This window comes from Myotis nattereri (genome assembly GCF_964212035.1).
Source record: "Myotis nattereri genome assembly, chromosome: 18".
NCBI lineage: Eukaryota > Metazoa > Chordata > Mammalia > Chiroptera > Vespertilionidae > Myotis > Myotis nattereri.
Window position 1 is genome coordinate 8,185,162 of NC_138093.1, and position 21,238 is coordinate 8,206,399.

Genomic DNA, 21,238 nt, shown 5'->3' on the forward strand with positions numbered 1-21,238 from the left:
ATCAGCCCTGTGTTTTATTTTATTCAGAAACTTGTAATTCATTTTATTCTCGTCTGTGGGAGAGAGATATTGGGCCAGATAATGAAGTTGGCAGACATTCAGGTTTCATTCAGGCTTCCGGTCAGAAACAGTTTCCCCTGAGGACCTGGGGGAGGAGGGGCGGAGAGTTGGAGGGGGCCTCCCAGCCTGTGGAAATCTACCAACTCACCAAGACTGCAGTTGGTTAGGCTGTGTGGGGGCTGACCATAGTCTGCTCAGGAAAGGATTTTCCAAAACCATGTGTGAGAGCTGCTTGGACAGAAGAGGGATGGCTGAGAGCAGGAATTAGTCCAAGTTTCACACCGATCACACTCCCTTCTCCAAAAGGTTAGAGTGGTTATCTGCAAGTGCCTGCAGGTTTTAATTGTTTTCGTTTTTATTGATTTCAGAGAGTAAGGGAGAGAGAAAGAGAAACATCAATGATGAGAGAATCATTGATCGGCTGCCTCCTGCATGCCCCCTACTGGAGATCGAGCCCACAACCCAGGCTTGTGCCCTGACTGGGAATTGAACTGTGACCTCCTGGTTCTTGGGTCGACAGTCAACCACTGAGCCACACAGCAGGCATGCCTACGGGTTGTGGATGACAGCTGGATGTGCATGTGCTTGAGCTCACTTCTGGGCTCCTTTTGGCCCAGGAAACTCAAGTGTCCCCTTATGGTTGCAGGACCCACAGCGTCTGCTCAGTGACTGACATAGCCCTCTTGATGGGGTCAGTCAAGAAAAATGAAGTTTATGGCTGGATGTGAATCTTGCCATGACCTTGGGTTTTTTCTCGTGCTCTCGAGAACATCCACTGCAGGACTGCCTGACTAGGAAGGCCTGTCTATCCATCACAAGACATTTGGGAAGAAAATGTATCTTTATACCAATGACTCAGTTTCCCCTAAATTGAAGGCTCAGTACAGTGGGGAGTTGGGGTTTATCTACAGTTACTTTTCTAAGCTTAAAATGTCTTCTGCCACCATATCCTGTTACCTCATGCCCAATCTGGTCATTTTTAGGACTAGAACACACTACCCAAAGGTATTATCAGCAGAGAAACCTGGTACCTTGGCTTAAAATGAGGGTGACTTTATTGAGTTGCAGCTCCTAAAGTACGTGACATATAAAGAATAAGACACGGTGTGTGAGGAGCTTGTATATTCTTGACCTCCCGTGGTTGAAAGGAGGGGTCTTTCAGCAGACCTGCCTTTGGGACGTCACACAGGGCTCTTGAGCACAAGTTCAAGGGGAAACTCCCCTCCACCACTGACTGAGCTGAGCACATCAACCTAGTTACAGGGGTGGGTGGGGAGGCCAACTCAACAGAAATGTGCTCTGACAATACAGAATAGTTCAAATATATTTTTCCTAAACTGAATTTGGCCTAAGCTAGATATCTAAAGAAAAACAAAACCCTTCATCACCACTGAAACAACAAACACGGAAGGAAGTACTCAGTAGTTTATAGAACTAAAGTTCGAGATGAAGGTTGCCCCAGAGTCAAAGGGGCTGAACTAGGTCTAAGCTGCCTTGATCTCAATCAAGAAGAGACTCTTCCTAGAAAGATGGGCTCCCACTATTCCATGAATTTCACGCCTCCCCATTCAGAAAAGGCATTTTACCTAGGGTTTTCTCTGGCCTGTGTAGGCATTTGAAACAGCCGCTTGGTGCCTCGTGGAATTATAAAGCCACGTATAATACAGAAATCATTCCAGGACACGTGCCTCCTTGACAAGGCAGATTATTTTCGAAACCAAAGATCCCGTTTCCAAACAAAGATGGTCATTAACGGTGGGGCGCGCGAAAACACGGGGCACGTTGAGTTTCAGCAGAATCATTCCTCAAGAAAGTGACTAAGTTCCCAGGAGGGGTCAAGACCTTTTCAAATCACGAATGAAGTCCATGGGGAAGGGGGCGAGGAGCCCTGTCCAACCCCCTGAAGGTTCGCAGACACCGCAGGGCGCTCGTGGTTTCCACAGGGGACCGGGAGTCCGCCTCTCGGCTTGTGTCACAGAGCGAAGAGCTTCCAAGAGTCTCATAAAGGCTCTTGCGTGGATTGGCACCTGCAGGCCACCGAGAAAGAGGCCACAGCCCCACCCCACGTCCTCCTTCTCCAGGGTAGTGGCCCTTGACGGGGACACACATTGCAGAAACTCACATCACCTTTCCCCCAGAGACGACTATTTTACACTGACTTTTACTGACCCGACTTCCGGGCTCTCCACTCTGTTTTTGCCCACTTTCTTTTTTCTTCCTTTCTTGACAGCAGATCCAGAAAATGTGAAAACCACACGCACACAAAAAAACATCACCTTGGGAGACAGAAAAGACTAAGACAGATCTGAGCGCAGGACAAGTGTCTCGGCCTTGACCTACACAGGAGCAGGTAGGACCCCGCGCGCCGCGCTGCCCCTGGTGCGCCGACGGCACGGCACTGTGTTTAGACGGTTGAACAGGTGCAGAAAGAACGGTGCTGGGTCCCGTTGGTGTGGCTCGGCCGTGCGGCTCATGGGGTCGGAGGTGGCTTCGGAGAGGGGCACGAGCTCTCGCTGTCGAAGCTGGCGGCGCGGCCCTGCCACTGCTGGGAGGAGAGAAGCCGGTTATTGATTGCGGAGGAAACTGACAGCTCAGTTTCCAGAACTGGTCTGGCTCATGCACTGAATTCACTCTTGGAAGCTTTCTTGGGTGTTGCTGTCAGCCATGCACAAAACGTAAGGGAACAGCTCTAGGGCTACTGGCTGGGAATACCTGATTTTAGAAATAGACCTACTGCAGAGATCGTGAAGGTGTGCTTGTGTGTGTGTGTGTGTGTGTGTGTGTGTGTGTTGAGGAGGTGCGGTGACTGGGCCGTTTCTGAGCTTCTGCCATTTCTCACACGGAAAATCGGATTATGTTAGCGAGAGAGGCAGGCTGCAGAGTATGCCCTCCCTGTCAAGAGCCCGATCATGAATTATTAGCGATTTGTCTGCGAGCTGTTAGGACAGTTAAAAGCCCGATGTTGCTCTAGCTCTGGGCGTTCTTCAGTCTTAATGCTTCCTCAGGGCATCCACGCTGACTGGTGAAGAGGTAGGAGGTGGAGGGCCGGCAGCCCCTCCCCCTCCTGGGCGCCTGCCTTTGCTCCCCTTGGCTCTCTCGTCTCGGGGTTGCCTCCTCTCAGCCCAGCCCTAGCCCCTCTGTGAAAGCGGGTGATGTCATGAGGCATGATGGGGTGAAGGAGAGGGTAAGGCTGATGGACCCGCACTTGAGCATCTAGCCCAGTGATGGCGAACCTATGACACGCGTGTCAGAGGTGACACGCGAACTCATTTTTTGGTTGATTTTTCTTTGTTAAATGGCATTTAAATATATAAAAGAAATATCAAAAATATAAGTCTTTGTTTTACTATAGTTGCAAATATCAAAAAATTTCTATATGTGACACGGCACCAGAGTTAAGTTAGGGTTTTTCAAAATGCTGGCACGCCGAGCTCAGAGGGTTCACCATCACTGCCCTAGGCCCTGCTTACATGGAAAGGCCAGCCAGTCACAGCTACAGCAGTGTTTGCTGGACCAGGAGCTGGTCCTGCGGATGGATGTTCCTAGCCTGCCTGGGGGCTGTGAACTTCAGAGGGAGACAGTCCAGCTTTTCCGTGAGCGAAGGAGACCCAACACTCTCCTAGGTGCCACAGGACAAGGTCAGGGAGAGACGGGGAGGGCAGGATGGCCTTTCTGGAACTGAAGTGCAGCCTGTGCTGCTGTGAGCCTCAGGGTCTCCCCGGGGAGTCACGGGGCTGAGTGGGGACTGGATATGCATTTGTGCATGTGTGTGTGTTGGGGGGGGGAAGGACACCGTTCCCCCCTCAACACGGCCATTTCCAGACAAAGCCGGGCCCCCTAGGGAATAGGCCATTTGCCATCAGCATCTCCTCTGGAGAAAGGCGGAGGCCCCGGTGCTGAGGAGACCCAAGCCTTCCGACCGCCTTCATGCTCCCCGTTCTCAGGAAAGCCAGCTCTGCCGTCCTCCCCCCGCTCAGCGCCTCGTGGCCCCTTCGCGCTTCCCGTCTAGGCCAAGCGGCAGCGTTACAGCCAACCACAGCTGGACAAGCAGCACTGACCACTGCGTGACCCAGCACACCAGGCCCGAGGCAGGCCTGGGAGATCAGCCCATCTAACTCTCTCCTCTTGAAGATAAGAAAACAGACACAGAGACGTGAGGACACAGCTGGCTCGGGGCAGAGCCAGGATCCAAAACCGGGTCTCCTAACTCCCAACTCGGCGCTCCTTCCACGCCACCTGGCTGCCGTCCTGGCACCTGGCCGCGCCAGGGGAAGGAGACAGGGAATGCAGTGAGACGCCTAACCTCTTTGGTACTTACTCCTAACTCCAGGCGGCAGTCTCTGCTCGCAGCATCCACGTGAATGCACTCACAACCGAGGGTTTCCCTGGTGAAATATTTTAGATCAATAAATGCCTGCTGGTCGAGCCCACCGTGACTTCTGACTCAAGTCTTTCTTAACCAAAAGGGGACATGACATGAGACGGTGACTAAGGCTTTCATTGAACAGACCTTCATTTTATTAGTAGAAGTTCTCCTTTATCTGTGATGACCATTAATGTTGGTACAAGGTCCCTTGTAATTATTAGCTTCTCCCCAGGGTTCCCACGCTACCTAAACCACCTGACTGGTGGGCCAGATCAGAGGAAAAAATGAAATCTCTACACAGAGCGCCTGTTTTTCCTTCTGTAACAGCCCAAAGAGAAGGCACACGGAGCACACTTGTTTATCCAGGGCAAAGGAAGCAGGCACACGGGCTCCCCACCAACCCCTGATTTTCCCATGACGATAAACACAGAGGAGACGGGTTCATGGGTTCATGGACAGTGGGCAGGCGAATGAATGACCCGGAGGCTTGTCCGGGGGTTTGTGAACTAGTGGAGACCTGGTCCCCACAGGCGGGAAGATGGTCATTCCTGGGGGCGGGGCAGGGGGGGCTGCACTCCAGGAAGACCTTGTACTGTCCTGAAAGGGATCACATTCCAACAGAAACCTCAACTCTCTGGCAGGTGGTCTGAACTTGGCCCTTCAAAATAGAACGCCTTGGAGAAGGTTGCTGGCCATCCCGGGTGCGGTAGGTGGTGACAGCGATGACAGGCAGAGACGGAAGGATGCTGGCTGTGGCTTAATCACTTAGCACTCATGGGGGGGGGGAAATCCCAGCAGGGAAAAAATACCATTCAGTTCATTTGCTCCCCTCGGCCTTATGTGAAAACCCCAAACAAGCGAGCAAGTTTGGAGCCCTCTGTTCTCGTTAATAAAAAGAGAAATGATCACAGCACTCGAAACTCCTCTGAGAAAAGTGCAGTATAAAGACAGATGCTTCCCAGGTGCGATGCCATCTATCCTCCCGGGAGCTGGAGAGTGAGCTTTCTTCGCGGATTATACAACCCAGAGAGAGCGGTCCTGGGCAAGACTCTCCCTCAGTGTCCAGAACAGGACGGAAGAGAAGGCGGGATGAGAGCTACAAGGACGACTGACATAAGCGTTCAAGTGCAACGTGTCACATGAACCCAAGAACACGGACTTCATGTTAGCCCGGTGGGCTTTGGATGCATGTTTATAAAGATCCTTAAGCTGTGGGTGCTCAAGGTGTAGATAGAATTCTTATACACGTTTGTACCGATGGAATCCTAGGTTGCCAAGCCGAATGTCATTGTCAGCTCCTTCGTTCAGAGAACCCATCAGCTGAGCAGAAGAAGGCAGGACAGCGAGTGGGGAGGGGCGGTCTGGGGAGCTCCGTTGGCGAGGTCAAGAAAAAAGTAGAACCCAAAGGATATAAATCAATTTATTCTCTTTTCGTTTCCCATATACTGTTACTTTCCCTTTACTGTCTCATCAAATATTCATTTTCAAGGGCTTGATTCTACTTTATCTTTCTTTCTTTTGTAGTCTGAACGAGTGAGTTGGACTCACAAAAGGCAGGATTTGGAATCAATTATTTGGCTTAATTAGGTTGCATTCATCTCAAAGAAGAGTGATTCTGGGTCGTACCACCTCTGTGCTGCCCTGCCTCCATCCGAACCCCCGCCTGGCTGGTTACATCCAGTTTATGTGGGCAGCCCTGTTGGGTAACAGTGATGGGTTATTGCAGACCGCAGGTTAGAAAGGGGGTGCAAGATTCTGGCTCCCCTGCCCAGTCATCATGGAGGGTCAGAGTTGCCTGGGAGGAGCCTAGCCCTCGTTCATCAACCAGGAAACTGAAGACCAGGTGGGGACCGTGAGCTGCCTGAGCCCATCAGAGCCTCTTAGCTCCCATCCTATGCCCCACCCCTAAACCAGTAAGTAGCTGCCTTCTGTGTAGGTGGAGGCTGGTTGTGGAACCCTACCTCCCCTCTCCAGAGAGAATCTTCTGGAAAAGAGGAGGCAGAGGCTTCCCTGAGGGCTGGGAGCTGCATAGCTGGGGAACCAGCCTCGCTCACTCAAGCTCCACAGCTGTGGTCAAAGCAAGGCCACCACAGACGGAAGGGCGAGGCTGGGGGTGGACAGGAACTTTGCGTCCATGTCTTATCCCTCTTGGGGGCCCCAGAGGCTGCAGGGCGGGAGCTTCAAAGGCCCTCACCTACCTGGGAGGTAGATCAAGAGCCTGGCTCCCCGAGGCCTCGCTCCCCCAGGACTGATTCCACTCCTCCAACCCTCAGCTCCCCGCCTCTCTGGAGACACCTCCCTGCTGGAAGCAGCTGGAAAGGGGCTTGTCCACTGAGAAGGAGGGGGGCAGGCAGGTCCTCTGGCTCGGCTGCCGCACCTTCTCTGTGTCCCAGAGTGTGGGACGGGATTCCTCTGTTTTTAGGTGACTCTGCTTTTAAGTGAGGGCTCATGTGGTGAGAGGGATGATGCTTTATTTTTTTATTATCGGATTTTCCAATTGTACGCAGCTCCCTAGACTTGTATGGCATGGAGTCCGTTAAGATGAGTGAATGATCACTGGGCTTTCCAGGATATGGAAGGGGGGGTCATTCGGAATGAGACGCAAAGCCTGCCTGGCCACCCCCACGTCCCAGCCCGCGTGAGAAAAGCAGGCTGGGGCCACCAAGGAGATACATCACAGGGCCTTACTCTGGTGGAGGCCCGTGGAGGTGGGGCGGAGGAACGGTCACTAGAGGGGACGTTCTCCTTGCAGTTGAGAGAGAAAGGACTGGCTCAGGGTTACACAGCAAGGCAGGAGGGGCCGAGTTCGAAGCCCGAATCCTGGGAGCCCCTGTTAGACCCGCCAGAAAGTGAGGCCCTACAGCCGCGCTTGCGAGCACCAACGTAGATTAGAGCAGCGCCGATCTCTGGCGTCTCCCTCTGAGTGAAAACTGCCCTGCCTGCCAGGCTGCAGCCTCGGGAACTTGCTGCTCCCAACAGAGGTCAAATTTCTTGCCAAGTTCTGATCTCACCCCCATGGGGTTCGCTCCTCAAGGGCTGTCTTGGCCCAGGGCCTTGGTGAAAGCATTCGGGGCTTCTGGGAAGGCTCCCTCTGAGTTTTTATTTTCCAACTAAAACTCAGGGTTGCTTTCTGTCTGCCCCACATCAGAAGCTCTTTGCCAGGCAGCTGCCCACGGTCATCCTCCCTGCCCGTCACCCTGGGGGAGAAGCGCATGGCCCCACACCCCCTCCCCCCAAGAACCAGAAAGGCGAGGCCTCGCAGCAGCCCACGGCCATTCTCCAGCGCGCGCTGCCATGCAGCAAGCATGCCAAGGGCCGAGGGCGACCTCACCCACCTCTTTGAAGGATTTCTTTACCTCCACCAAGGAGTGCCAGTGCGCGATGGGCTTCCGCGGGTACGCCAGCATCTCGTTCCAGTGGTCCCTGCCCAGGCCTTCCGCGTTGATCCCCACGCGGCAGACTCCTATGATCTCATTGTGGCCCACTCTGCGGGAGAGACAAAAGACCCACCATGGGGGGCCAGGCGCGCACTCAGAGAGGGTGGGCTGGGGCTGGGACTCTGTTGGCAGGTCTAACTCAGGGCACTGAGCTCTGAAAACAGGTGCTCGGCAGGGCCGCAGGGTGCCAGCAACAGCGATGCTTTGCCCCGCCTCCTTGGGTGGACACTGGACACAGAAGAGCAAAAGGTGATACACTCGTTTGGAGTCTCAGGAAACGACGGGCAGATGGCCTGACTCTGGGGAGTTGGAGGGCCCAGGTCTCTTCCCTTACTGGACTCGGCTTGCACATCACACCCAGGCTTGACATGCTATCAGCATGTGGAAATAAATCAACCTGCTCTGAGCACCATTGCTCCATACCCCCAGCAGCTGGGGGGTGAGTTACTCACTCAGCAAGAATATCAATCATCGCTCAACTACGCTCACCGAGCACCTACTAAGCCCGAGGTCTTGTACTAAAAATCCTGGAGGGAGGCTTTGCAGCGTGGTTTCCTTCTCCCTCGGCAGAAGTGACAAGTAGAGAGAGGAGTGCTGGCAGCTAGAGTAGTCGGAAAATACTTTGAGCCAGTCTGGATGGAGGAGTGGGATTTGGATAAGTGAAAGAGAAGAAATATCTCCAATAAAGGAGAAATCAAGGATAGACGTGCTGGGTCCAGATTATGGAAATCCTTGAGAGTTCAGGGGAAGAGCCCGGGCACCAGGAGCCAAGGATGGTTCTTGAGAAGGGCGGGCCCAGAAAGAAAGCGGTCTTTTATGAAGAGGGCATGCCCTTCGTATGTTGCTGGGCGGAGGCAGGGAGTGATGGAGGCTGCACAGCCATCCCAAGCGGGAGTGGTAGCGGCAGCGGAAATGAAGAGGATAGAGAGGCCTTTTCAAGAACAGGTGACAGGACTTGGTGCCGGAGGGAGGGACGGGAATAGTCAGGACTGAATGCAGGGGAACTGGTGGGGGAGCTGCCCTGATGGAAATGGAGCAGCTGGGAAGTGAAGCTTGAGCTTCTGCTTAGGGGAACCCAGGCTCTTGCTCAAGTTCCTGTACTCTCCGTGACTATAGCTAGGCCTGAGGCCGGTGGACACCGGGCTGTGAACCACAAGGTCCAAGGTCAAGAAGCCCTGTGCTGCCAGGAGACGGAGGGAGTCGTGTCCCGCTGGGGCCCGTACCTACCGGTCATAGTCCATAACTGAGATGAGCAGGCTGACTTGGTCCATGTTCTCTGGCGGGATGTCAAAGATGATGGCCTCGTTGTAGACAGGATTGAGCGTGTTCTTCTTTATGGTGGTTTTCTTCTTCTTCAGCCTCCGCCCGTCACAAAGCAGGGACACTTTGACGTAAGGATCTGTGCCGACGGGGGCAGCGGGAAGGAAGGGAAGGCAGCGTGTTAAACAGATGTCCTCTAACACCATTTGCACCACAGGGACAGAAGCCCGATTACATCTACTGTTGGTCAGCAGATGCCCCCAGTGGGTTGTTAAAACAAAGCACACCTGTCTCTGAGGACACGCCATGCTTCAGAGACCTCAGGATTCTGGGAGAGTGCTTAACAGACCTGCACTAATGGGAAGGCTGGCCCCAAGTCAGACAGGACCCCTGCCCGTGGGTATGCAATCAATGTCCTAAATCTTAGCTCCGTGCTGGCTGGCTGGCTCCCAAGGGTGGTGAAGCTGAACAAAGGCACTCAATTCCTTTCACCTCGTTGGAGTCCTTTTCTCTGGGGGGCTTGTCAGCGTTATTAACCAAAGAGTAAGGGCGTAAAAATAGAACTCGATGGCACCCAAAGAGAAGCAACGCTGTCCGGGTCACTGAACAGCGACAGTCACAATGCTGTCCGTGTGCTCCACCCCTGGCAGAAGGATTAGGGGTCCCATTGTCTCGAGAAGCCCATTTCCAGCATCCAGGAGGGGAGTGGTAGCCCCTCACTGCTTCCTCTGAGGCCGGTTCCTGCCCACCTCTGGGCAGTGGTGAGGAGGGAGCTGTGGCCGGGGCAGTGAGGGCAGCCGGCTGGCATTTCATTTCTCAGTGGGATCTTGGATTCTCGCCATCCCGCGAGACGACGTCCTTTTACTGGGCATCCACGGGCCTCCCATCTTTGTCTCTTTAGTTTTCTGAATGGGTGTTTCATGGTCATCTTTCTACCCTGGAATTTTCTACTCATTCCAGTGAAGTGACGCCTATTGTATCCCGTAGCACAGGTGTCCCCGGCGGCATCATAACTGTGATTTATGGGGCACAGCTCGAGAAGCGGGAGGGCAGCTCGCGGGTAATAGCAGCTTGGGAGACACTGATGTGCGGAGACACCCTCCTGCCCAGGTGCCAGGGCTCATGCGAATCTGTCAGGAGGGGGGGGCCGAGCAGCCGCCCCCCGGCTCCTGGATTCACAGGTGTATTTCATCTCCCAGGCACCCCGGCGCCCAGCAGGCCTCATGCTTCCTGGGCATTGCTCGGTGGCAGTTGAGGCACCCAGCTACAGGGGAGCTAGAGGGAGCCGTGACCCTGATCAGAAACCCAAGCCTTGAAGGCATTTCCGTAGACAGATGAGCCACTGACTAGCCATTGTGCAGTGGCAGCTGTGCCTTAACCACAGGGACATGGAGACCTGGGTTTACGGAGGAACTGGGAGACTATGAGGTGTTTAATCACCCTGTGTCCCCCGTGGCCCATTTGAAAGGGCCCCTCTCAGGAGGATTTTCAGCAAAAAAGAAAGAGGCGGCCTGAGCACCGCTGCAGGCGTTTTTGGTTTTGCCGGCTCCCTCCCTGTGGATATGCCCGGGACAGAGTTCAGGTCCAAGCAGAGAAGAGGGAAAGCTAGCGCCCAGACCTGTCGTTACCATGGCAACCCTGAAGCTCCTGAAGGGTGCACACCGCTTTGGAAAGTGTCTTCAGGCAGAGGCTGCCACACCACCTGCCATGCCTGTGTCCATACCTTCCCATGGCAGGGCACACGTCCATGTCTCCAGGCTGGGAAGGAGCCACCTGTCCGTGGGCTATGCACAGAGCAAATGCCTTATGCCTGACCCTCAGCTTCTGCTTCCCTCTGTCCACCCCTACGAGGCAAATCCAAAAACCCAGTGGTGCACGTCCCTTGCAGGAACCAACCATCTCACCAGCACCCGAGACACTGAGCAGAGAGGTGACTGTTCCCCAGGGTGCTGAGGCCTAACTTTACGGCTTCCGGTGGGACGCTGGCTCCGCAGGACTTCTGAGGTCCTCTCCTCTCCAATAGCCTGTGCTGTTGAAGCAGCGAGGGCGGGGCACAAAGGCCAGCAGGGTATTCAGCCTCGTTGTCACGAGAGCCATCATGACTCAGCATTTAGTATGTGCCAGGCACTGAGCTAAGAGATTTATATGCATCATGTCATTTACATGTCACCTCAACCTTATAAAATATTCGTCATCATTATCATCCCCATTTTACAGGTAGGGAAATTGAGGTTTAAAGAGATGAAGAAACTTGCCTAAGATTTGCACCCTAGCTTGTCTGACTCCAAAGCTCACTTTTTAACCATTGGATCCAAAGTAGTACAGACCAGATGTGGCAGAGATGAGGGAGTTCACTGACTCACCACCCCTTCCTGGCAAACCATCCTTACTATTTTGAGTTATGTTCACTGTCATGGTTCCAGTAGATAGGCTTAGAGGATTGATTCACGACCAGTTTAGATCAAGGAGACTAGGAAGATCCTTGGTTTTAGATGTCAACGCCATATAAATCAAGAACAGACCACAAATAAGCTTCTTCCTCGTTTAGTCCAACATCAAAGCAGTCTGGGCTGAAGGTAACCTCAAAGTCATCCTCAAAAACAGGGGGTCTAGTTTGAGAGGCCCTTGGCATGTATGCCCCCCGCTGCATCACCCGGATAAGGCCGCTCAAGCTATAAATCCATTCACTCATTCATTCATTCACTCATTCAATACATATTTATTCAATGCTTACTGTGTTCTCTGCACTGTTCCAGACACTTGATTCTATCAGTGAACAAAACAGGCAGAAATCCCTGACAAGAAGACGACCCCTGCGTTTTCAGAATCAAGCTGAGACAACAGCAGATTCTAAGCCCAGGTGGGAAAGAGGGGCAACTGTGAGAGAGAGGTTAGACTCAGCCCGTGGCCTCTGCCCCCAACCCTCTGATGGGAGCAGCCTCGGCAGTGACCTCAGTGGCTCCGCCACCAGCTCTCTCCCTAGCACATCAATTTAATTACACCCGAGATGATAGTGTGGGGACTTGGGAAGCAAAATCCCATTTGCCTCAGCAGCCTTGAGAGTCCTCTGTGAATTTCTGTCCCTGGCATGCACTTATTTTGATATTAAAATGAAATCTACGATGGCTATATTTTTGGAGAAAGCTGACTATGTCTGAAAAGGTTCTTTAAGCTCTTGCCCACCTCCTGATGAGTGGTGGTAGCTTCGGTGGAAGGAGAGGCATTGGGGCGGGGGGTGGGGGCGCTAACTGGGGGAGTCTTTGGCCTGGAGGCCAGAGCGCTGCAGGGAGCGGGGTGGGGGCGGCTAGAAGCAGAAGCTCCTAGCGATTCAAAGCTGCAACCAAGACACAGTAAGTGTGTGGGCGTTTCCCTGAAACCTCATTTTTCAAGACTTCTACCGCCTCTTCTTCAAAGGGCATCACCAGGTAGCACCTGGGCCAGATGTTTTCAGCTGGACCAGCCCCTCTTCATGGCAACTGTGATTAGACGAAGGAGATTAGACTAAGGGATAAAAGGGAAAACCTTCCCTACACTCCCACCCAAGTTCGGAGCACCGTGGGAGAGGCTTGACGCTGTAATCCGAGTCATCAGAGCCTCTGAGGTGGGCTCCCGGGAAGCCAGCCAGGCCTCTTCCTGCACGTGCCCTCCGTGTGCGGCCCAGCCTGCTCCATGCGCCGGCTCTTAGGGATGCTTTGCCCCATTTCACTCCTAGGGTTAACTTGTGCCCTAGTGGATGGGTGGATGGAGGCTCCTGGGACCCAAGCTACTCCTCGGGGATATCAAAACTCAAACACCTTCTCCTCTGACAGCTTTGCAGAATCGTGGCAAAGAGGCAAACCTCCGACCCCACGTCCAGCTGCATCGCTACAGCTGCCCCCAAGCAGGCATTTCCTCGGTGGCTAGACGAGGACTAATTTTTTCCTGCGGTTCCCAGCAGCTTCCCCGCTGCTGAGGCTGAGGCCGGGAGCCCTGCAGGGAAAACTCAAACACAGATGCACTCTGCTTTTCGGTGGCATTGCTCCTGTGACTGGGACTGCAGAGCGGCTGCAGGCGGCGTGGACCTCAAACATGTACTCACTCCTAGGTGTCCGCTTCCTATTCTCGCCCTCCTCTGGAGAAAGAACGGTGGTAATAGCTAGTATCTGCTGAGTGCTCGTTATGTGCCTGGCACAGCTCTAAGCATTTATGTGAATTAACTCGTTTATCCTGAAAGCAACCTGGGAAGTTGTTTTTTCAGATTGGGAAACCAAAACATGGCAGTGCAGGGAAGTGGCAGAACGGGGATGCGAGCCCACGGCGTGTCCCTCCAGAGCGGCTGCTTTCCTGTGAAAACTGACAGTTCTTTCCCTTCTCTCTCCAAATCCTAACGCTCGGGCTGCCGGGTGGCCGTGGCAGGCCCCTTGGGCGGGAGCGGTACCTGAGTAGCCGGTGATGTCCATGGCCTTGAGGTTCCGACACTTGATCACTGTGAGGGTGAGCCTGCCTGCTGTGGGCAGGTAGCAGAGGGAGAACATGATCTCCCCCAAATCCACGCTTTCCTGCAAAGAAGCAGAGAGGTTAGACGTAGGGCTGTTTGTCACGGCCTCACCCGGCCTGGTGGGGAGTTGGCTGCTCTTGGCTCAGTGGATCAAGGGGATGTTGCCCCCCGCACACGCAGGAGGCAGAGGACTGGGTTATTGATAAGGAAAATAACAGGTAGATTTTGAGTGAATAGAGAGATGGGGAATAAGGAAACAGAGCCGGCATCTCGGAAAGCCTGGTCCCACCGGTGGCCTTGCCAGGCCCTCTCCCCGCCCTGTGCTCTTTCCCAGGAGGTTCCAGCCCCAGGTCTGTGTGCCTTCCTCGCCTTGATCCGCATTAGGGATGCTTGCCACTTTGGCTTTAATAAAACCAGGAGCGACCAGGGGCTGCAGAAGAGCTAGCAAGTTACTGCTTTCATTTCTACCCACTGTCAGGGGAGCCACCTTAGGGCCCCGGCCTGGTCATGAGCTCCCCGCTGCCGGAGAGGTCACTGCTGTCCAGAAACTCACTTGGCCCTCCCGACTCCTAATCTAGGAGTGACAGGGCAGATCTGAGCCCAGCAACGGCTGGCTAAACGTCTTGGCTAGAGCTTGGAGGGGGCGGGCCTGCTGCCAGGGAGGAAGAGCCGGGATGTTGGCTCCAAGAGAGTCCGTGCTTAAAGTGCAACCTGTCCCCCTGATGTCGCTGCCCACAGTCGCAGCGCTTTCCCTGGCTGCAGTGCCCAGGCATCTGGGCAGTCCGATTCTTAAAGGCGCAGCATCGCTCCCGCTGGCTCCCCAGCAGCCCCTCTGCAAGTGCTCACGAAAGTGTTTCTCTCTCTTGATGCACTCACATGGCCCCACACAGAGAACAAATCCCTGCGATGGCTGCCCGGGAAAGAGCCGTGACCCACAGGGGCTTTCGTCCCTCGGCTGCTAGCGAGCTTCGAGACCCGGGCACATCATTTCCCAGCTCCGGCCTCCCGTCTGTGATATGAGGGACTTGTACTCGATGTTCTATCCTTAAGGTCCCCGTCATTAAACCAAAGAATCAAAGTGGAAAGCCTGTCACCACTGAGATGGCCAAGGACGCCTGGCTGGTGCCTGTGGCCCACCTCCAAGAATCAAGCAACTTGGTTTTGAAATCCAGAGGCTCTCCTTCCTCCGGGCCCCACCGCCTCCATGAGTTTGATCCTCCCCAGGACCAGCTTCCTTTCTCCTAAATAGGCAGTGAGTGGCCGCGGTGCCTCCCAGTCCGTCTTGGGAATCGAGGCTGAGCGGAGCCAGCAGGATGCTTCCCCATCTCAGAGAACACTTCCAGTCTCTTAATCATTCAGTGGCTTGTCTGAACCTCTCATCATCAGCGAGAAGCATCCGCTGCACTTTCAGGAAAGCCACAGGAGACGGGAGCTCTGCGGCCCTGGGCAGGGCGCGCCCAGTCACCCGGGGCAGGGCCTGGAAGAGAGACGGTGGAAGCCAATTTGGCTCCATTGAGTAAAGCAACCTCCACTGGCAATGCTCCGTGTCGGCCTGGGGCTTGGAGTTGGGGCGGAGATGGGTCAGATGTGGAGGTGGGACACGGGCGGGACCGCCCTGCCCTGGTCTCTGCCGCACCGCACCGTGACCCCCCCTTCACAGCCTGAGCCACGACCACAGCTTCTCAGTTGATTGTGGGGATTACATGTGAACACTGTGTTCTCACCAGATAGTGGGCTCTTAGCACAGGGCTGGGGGCTGGGTTGACCCCTAGCGTTCATGTCTAGCCCACTGCCTGCTGCATAGTAAGTGCTCAGTAAACACTGGTGACGAAGGAGTGGTTGTGAATGGGGGTGGGGGTCAGGCAGCTCCGGGGCAAGCTCCACCTCTGACATTTATGAGTAGCACGACGTATTTAACAGAATAGAGTGGCATGCCGGTTTCTTTGGGCCCTTGCCTTTGCTGCTGGCCCTTCTGTTTCAGGTGCCCTACACACCAGCTGTGATACCCACTAACACTTACTGAGTGTTTACTATGTGCCATTCAGTCCTAAGTGCTTATACATATGAAGCCACACAATCTTCACAGGAGCCTAATGAGATGGATACTATCATTACCCCCCACTTTCCACATGGGGACACTGAAGTACAGGCAGGTTAGGCAACTGGCCCGAGAACACACAGCTGCAACATGGCAGAGCTGGGATGTGAGGCCCTGCAGCCAGAGGTGTGGCCGGAGAGCCCACAGTTTGGGTCACACCCTCCTGCCTCTCTGAGGCTCTGCTCCCCCAACTCTCCAGGTTACTTTGCACGGCCATGCCTCAGCCCTGTTCTCTCCACCCTGAAATAGCCACTCCCTGCCTCTCCCTGTCCTGGTCAACACTTGCCTCTCCAGGCCACCTGTCCTGTCCCCTCCTCCTGGGTCACCTCCCCTCACTCCCCTGGTCTGACTTGAGGTGTGTGCCCATTGTCCCTGGGTCCAAACGCCTAGGGACAGATGTTACAAGTGCCCTGGAGCAAGGCCAAGGTCCATCGGGGACCACATCTGTAGGATGGGGAGACCCACTGATTTGGGGGCTGCAGTGGAGGAGAGAGAGACTCACTCCACCTGCCCCAGCCCCCAAGCTGGTTCAGGGCTCTGCTGGGAGGGGGCCCGGGGTGGGCGTTCCTTCCAGTGCTGAGAGGGCTCCTGCTGTGAGCGCTGGTCTGATGACGTGGGTGGGTGGGTGGGTTCCTCCCTGGATGGGTGGCTGGAAGGGCGGGAAGTGTGCCAAGATGCTCGGGCTCCCTGCTGGGTTCTGTTTGTTCTGAGTTCCATGCCTGCTTTCTCTCTCAAGTGCTTTCCGCCCCAAGGGCTTTGCAGCATTATGAATAAATAATGGGGCAGAATTGAGGCGCCTCAAACGAACTCCATATACTCCAGCTGCAGCCTGTGGTGTGGACACCGGGAGAAGAGGGGACCCTCCCGCTCACGTGGAGCCCAGGGGTGCGGGAGGAAGTGGGGGAGATCTGGAGACTGGGTCTGGTCCCCAGGGACCCGGAGAAGCCACAGCACAGCAGGAGGCCAATGTTACTGTATCTGAGCATCTTCAGGGAAACAGACGGTTTTATTTAGGAAACTTTTTCTCCCATTCGTGAAGTTGCCCTTGAAAAGCGGTTCAGTGTTTCGCACGCACCATTACTTTTGGAAAGATATCCATGACTCAGAATCGCATGGGGAGGTGCAGCTCTCTTCCTAAGGACATTTGGAAAGGTGGGTGCAGAGGAGGGGGCTGTGCAGGGATGGAAGGAGCCAGAGGGGAGCGGAGTTAGGAAAGTTCCAGAAGAGATGGAGGCAATGCCTGGGCAAGCTGGGGAGTCTGCAACCGGGGCTCTTGGCCACGAGAGGCCGGAGCCCAGGACCTCCCCTCCACCCTGGTCCACCCACTGGCATCTTCATTAATGACGGAGTAGCAAGAGGTACATTAGCAAAGTTGGCAATGGCAATCTGTCTTCATTTCCCGACTCGGGCTGTTCGTCTGCCTGTGGCTGTCAAATAGCCATCAGCTTCCCCAGGAAGAGGGTGGGCATCTTGGGGTGGTGAGCACCCCCTCTCTGTGCCGGCAGGGCTGTGGCAGGAGGGAATAGTCCTGGTCCCAGTGGGTGGTCTCCTGGGGCAGCTGAATGGTTCTGCCAACAGGTGCCTGGGGACACCAAACAGGCAGGGCTTTGGGCTCAGCCGAGGGCACACACTTGGACTGCCGGTGACGGCGGCTTGGGCTTCCTTCTCTTTGCTGACCCGAAGCTTTGGGCTTCCCCCGCCCCCTGCCCCTGCATCTCAGTCCTGCTGTGTGAGACCGCTCTGTGAAGCCTTTCACGGAGGTGACCGTCTGCTCTGGAAGCATCCCCTTCCACGCTCTCCCCCCTCTGGCTGTCCCTTCCCAGTCTCTGCTGGGTCCTCCTCCCATCCCTGCCTCTAAAGAGCACAGTTCATCAGAACTCAGGTCTGGGCCTCTCCCTCCTTCTCATCCACGTCAATGCCCATCTCCATGGTCACGACTCCGAACCTAGGGCCCCATCAGAGGCCTGTCTTCTCCAGACTCATGGAGCAACACTCCTCATTGTGGACATCTTAGACATCGAGCACGTCTCAGACACTCAGAGGTGAACTCTCATGTTCCATTTACATTCTCCTCTTTTCCTCAACTCAGGGCGTGGCCCCTCCACCCACCTCGTTGCTCAAGTCAGAAACGAGACATCACTGCCGACTCCTGCCTTCCTCTCCCCTTTGCATTTAGTTCCTCACCTGGGTCAGTTCTCTCTCCAAATTCCATCTCCAGTCTACCCACTTCTCTCCATCTTCAATGCCACCCAGAGGGCCAAGCCACCTCTCAGCTGGCCACAGGTAACTCCCTGGTTCCTTTGGCTCTGCCTCACTTCCCCCCCAGCAGCCAGAGTGCTCTTTCAGATTGTAAGATGGACCGCACCGCTCCTCTGTTTCAAACCCTCCACTGGCTTCCCCTGGCGCTAGGCATGAGAACCCAAACCCTTACCATGACCTGCCAGGCCCACACCACAGGCCCGACTCGTGGCCCTCGCCCCTGCCCTGGCCCTCCTTCCCGCCGCCAGCTCTCAGGCTCGCTTTCAGCTCCACAGCGTCCAGGTTCTTCCCGCCCCAGGACTTTGCACATCTCGCTCCCTCTGATCACTTTCCCGAGCTCTTCACAAGGCAGGTGCCCGCTCATCCCCGGCACCACTTCCTCCAAAGCCACAGTCCCTGCTCTAGACTGAGCTCCCGAAGGACAGGGCGGGTCTGTTTTCCCAGGACTAGTGTGAAGGGGGCCCGCCCTGGGGCTCAGGCCTGTCCCCAAGAGTGGGTGTCTCCTCCATGGCGCCCCCTGGCCTTGCTTTCCTACCCTAGTTCCTCCATTCTCCTCAGCACCGTCTTTCTGGGCTTGAGCACAGTACCTGGTATGCAACACGTGCTCAATAAATACTTGCTGACTTAATGAGCAACTCAGCCTTGTGGGGTTTAACTGATTGAGAAGGTGGCATAAAGGATGGGTGACAAGAGTGTCCCTGTAGGTAACAGGATGGCTTCAGGGTAGAGCCTGGTCAGGTGTGTTCCTCGGGGTGTGGTTTGGGAGGCAGGGGTGTGATTCTTGAGCTGCACCCAAGATCTGCTGAGTCAGAGGCTCTAGATGGGGCCTGGATGTGGATGATTGACAAGCTTCCCGGGAGATTCTGACGTGTCCTCAGTTTGCAACTTAAGGCAAATGAGGAGACTGCAGGCTGCCCTGGATCAGACCCTACTAGCCTCTCTGTGACATGGAGCATTTCCCCAGGGAGCATGGCCAAAGCCATTCCGTCCCGTGCTGCTGAGCAAAAGTTATGATTCTAAAAGGGCCTCTTCTCCTTCGTTAGGTGACAGGATCCCGATGGAATCCTCATGGGGGCCGGTCGCTATTGCCCTTCACCTTCTCCCTACATACCAGCGGTACCCTGGATAGCTAAACTGTAGCCAGAAGCCATCTCAGCCCCAGGCAGAGGGTTTAAGAAGACTGGGTAGTGTTTTGAAAGACGTCTGGCCCCATTCTGTAAATATTCCTTAAGGCATTGCTCAAAGCGTGATGCCCAGACCTACAGCACCAGCATTACAGGGAACTTGCCAGAAATGCACATTATTGGGCCCACCTTCACCAGGGGTGGAGTCCAACAAGCCCTCTCGGGAAGTCTTAGCAAGTGAGAATGTTGCCTTATCGACTTAAAGGACCGATTCAGCATGTGCACCTGCCGGGATTTAGAAGTTCCTTCCAGTCCGTTTAGCCTACTTATTCTGGTGATCAAAGCCAAAGTCAACAGAGAAGGGAACTATCAGATAAAGAGTGTCTGCTGGTTCCTGGAGGCCCTGCTGGGCGCTTCACTTGTATTTAATTCATTTCATTTGTGCTCGGAGGAGGTCAGAGTGACAGCCACATTGAGGTTCGCAGGGGCTAAACCTTGCCTACGTTCTCAGAGCGATCAACCAAGTGTGGATGTGGACTCTGTGCTGACTCTGAAGGCTTTGCTCTCCCCCATCCCTCTCTCCGCCTGCTGCGGCCTGCTTCCTCTGGAAGGCAGACACAGGGGCGGCTTTACAGCCTGCACTACAGATTTCGGGGGAGCCATCTCCTGCTAACTTACCGCAGCCAGTGTGTGTCCTGGCCGCAGCCTGTTTGTCTCGAAAAACGCCTGTATGTATGGCATCACCTCGTGAGGTGCTAAGTTGCTGTGGACACTGCTTTGCGGGAGAGGTTGGGAGAGGAGGAAGCCGGGCAGCGGTGGGCAGGACCCCTGGGCAGAAGCTCTTGTCCCCGTGCAGAAGCTCAGTGGAAGGACCCTGGGCTCTCTGCCCGGACCTTCCCACCTGAGCTCCCCCAGGTGCAGCCACCGGCACTGGGAGGAGGAAGCAGGGGCGGGGGTGGGGGGGGGGAGGAAGCAGTGGCCTGGGGGGGAGGGGATATTGGGAGTGTCTCCCTCTGTCTCCTGCAGAGTTGGAGTTATTTTCTCGCTTCCTGAAGTCCTGAGATGGGGTGAGGGGATGGCTTGCAGCCCCTGTGGAGAGCTGAAGGTGTCATATCTCAGGATTCATTCCTTGGGTGGGATCTTTGTGGATTAGAGCAAGGAAACTCCCATCTCACATCACTAGGCATCAAGAGACCGAGTGACTGTTCTACTCACCCAGTCCCAGCTTCCAAGCAGGGCCACCCTACACCCAACACCGGGGCCCCTTTTTAAAACACGTCACTCACACGTTTCCATGTTCCATCACCTGGACCTCAGGAAACTCTCCTTCATGTCTAGCCCCGTGCCTCCCTCCTCCTCCGCTCCTTCCCATCTGCCACCTCATCATACAACGCAGACACTGCGCCTTCACACTGGGAGGTCGTGTCAGATTTTACTCCTTCGTCCCTTGGCCAAAGCCAAGAGACTCTGTTTCCTTGGCTGTCTAATGTTTCAAAGCATTTTGGCCTCAACTAGACCCACGTTAGTCATCAGCGAGGAACTTTCTGTGGGGCTCTGGTGGGACGCTGGGGTTTTGTTCTTCATCCACCCAGAGGGATCCCAAGTCTGAGAATCAGTACAAACAGCCCATCAGCTGCCCTCGAGGTAGTCCCTCACCGGTAGCTCCTCCCAAGCCCTGGATTGGCAGGCATGAGAAGAAGCCACTAGGAAGACTTGACCGGCTGTTAGGAGAAAAATCAAGATGGGCACGCAGCAAGCATATGACCTGTTGGGAAACCTCCCATTGTCCTGCACCAAGGGCTGTGCTATCCAAAGCCCACCTGGTGGGCTGAGGGGCCAGCGAGAGGAGAAGGAGGGCAGCTGCATTGGTTATGTCGCTGGGTGGAGGATGAGAGTGAGGATATCTTCCAGCCTGGGTTTCAGAGGTCACAGCTCCTGGCTTTAGGGCCGCCTCTTTCTTCCTTCTCAGCCCTGGGCTTCCCCACCCATCAGCACCTTCAGCAAGTGGACTTGAGGAAGGCATCTTGTGGGTCTTCTGAGGCTCCAGCAACAGGATAAACTTAGGACTAACATTGACTTTGCTAACAAGCGGAATGATCAGGGCAGTGATGGTGAACCCCTTGAGCTCGGCGTGTCAGCATTTTGAAAAACCCTAAC

General features: G+C 54.8%; 1 protein-coding gene across 1 annotated transcript in view; it reads right to left on the reverse strand.

Annotated features, from left to right (window-relative positions):
- Positions 1–420: 420 nt before the first annotated feature.
- SYT6 (synaptotagmin 6) overlaps positions 421–21,238 on the reverse strand; it is a gene marked incomplete at its 5' end in the record, with an annotated part of 48,395 nt that continues 27,577 nt past the window's right edge. The window contains 4 exons of the mRNA XM_081112858.1: positions 421–2,602; positions 7,762–7,912; positions 9,091–9,262; positions 13,541–13,661. Coding sequence (XP_080968984.1) covers positions 2,531–2,602; positions 7,762–7,912; positions 9,091–9,262; positions 13,541–13,661 — 516 coding nt within the window. The 3' untranslated portion in view covers positions 421–2,530. The remainder of the gene's footprint in view (positions 2,603–7,761; positions 7,913–9,090; positions 9,263–13,540; positions 13,662–21,238) is intronic.